The sequence below is a fragment of the Chrysochloris asiatica genome, unplaced genomic scaffold (assembly GCF_000296735.1).
Source record: "Chrysochloris asiatica unplaced genomic scaffold, ChrAsi1.0 scaffold00073, whole genome shotgun sequence".
Lineage (NCBI taxonomy): Eukaryota > Metazoa > Chordata > Mammalia > Afrosoricida > Chrysochloridae > Chrysochloris > Chrysochloris asiatica.
The window spans coordinates 10,475,147-10,476,597 of NW_006408591.1; the positions used below are offsets into that span (position 1 = coordinate 10,475,147).

The 1,451-nt window shown below is 38.2% G+C and overlaps 1 protein-coding gene across 1 annotated transcript; it reads right to left on the reverse strand.

The window, feature by feature from the left end:
* Window positions 1-1,123: 1,123 nt before the first annotated feature.
* On the reverse strand, window positions 1,124-1,417 carry LOC102821946 (mitochondrial import inner membrane translocase subunit Tim8 A-like). The gene has a single exon (XM_006864939.1). It carries the CDS (start codon window positions 1,415-1,417, stop codon window positions 1,124-1,126), a length of 294 nt encoding a protein of 97 aa, XP_006865001.1.
* Window positions 1,418-1,451: the final 34 nt, after the last annotated feature.

Here is a 1,451-nt window from a genome sequence, read left to right on the forward strand (position 1 = left end):
TGTTCTTCTGGCATTCCATAATACCTTAAATATTCTTTGCCATAATTAAAATGTATTATTTTTTCAGCAGTCTTTCTTATTCATAGTAAAAGTTTAATGCACATATGAGGTGATTAAAAATTCCATGGTTTGGATCAAGTGAATCTTAATCATCAAAATGACATTCCTACTTCCCAAAACTCCAAACAGGTCTTTTTATTTCTTCCAGAGTTGAATCTTTTACCTTTTATATCAGTAATCAAAAGAATGCAGTAAATGGAAACTGTACTGATTTACATTAGGCATGCACCTCTATCTGTAACCACTGTTAGTTACTGACTGGCCTAAATTTTCATGACTAATTTATGCACATCTTTGATTTTTTTTTGTACCCTGAAATACAGGGGAAGAAAACTTCTTCCTTGTGGCAATCTAGTTATGGGAATTATGTTAACTAAAGGCCTTTAGACTCTCAGGCTTCCTGAGACCACCCTTTATCACAGTATTTAAGTAGATAATAGTATAAGGAGCAAGAGAATCTAGGAAGTTGAAGTGTACAGTTTGAATGCTTCACAGATTTTCCTTTTAGCACTGACAGTCGAATACTAGCTAAGGAAGCCTAAAATTGAAATACCAAATTATTCTTCCCACTCCATGGCTCCCCTTTTTGATATAAATATGAATATCAATCTCCCCAGATATCTGAAATTAATTGACACAAAGGACAGATTTTAACCTATTTACAGGGTTGCTATGAGTCGGAATCAACTCCACGGCACATAACCACCACAAGTTCCACTATCAAATTATAGAAAGCAGTTCCACTCTCAGAATATAGGAAGCAGTTAATAGGAGTTTGACAAAAAGCACAGTACCACATAGAGAGTGGTATACATTCTGGGTGAGTCTTCCATTCATCTGTCGATTATTTCCATAAGAATAGCATAAAAAAACACAACCAAATACATATATAACTCTCAAACCACACAAGCACACAATTGGTCTTTGTGCATTCTCAGATGACAGCACATTTGCAAAGCCAAAAAAGGTAGAAGCCAATTTCCCAAAGTCTTCTTTCAACGATCCCATCAGCAGCTCCTTATTTCTTGAGCTATCTTCCTTCTCTAATGAGGTAATGCTGAGATCAGTCAGAAAGGCTTTCTGAGAAAACTGCCTTGGCTTTCCAGGTCTGTTCCAGTCGGTTTAAGATGAACTGGCTTGTATCAATGAAGTGCTCAACATAGTTCACAAAACATGCCTCAGTCCGACTGCCCAACTTTGGCCCAGTCTTGTCCATGCACTTTCCCCAACAAAGTTCTGTCATCTGGTGAACCAGCTGCTGAAAACTCTGCTTCTGTGTCTCCACCTTGATGAAATGCTGCAATTGAGGGTCCACCATTCCCAAACACACCACTAAGGAAGACCAGGAGGAATCCATCCCAGTGTGACCAAGTGGGTTGAGAACAACTCCA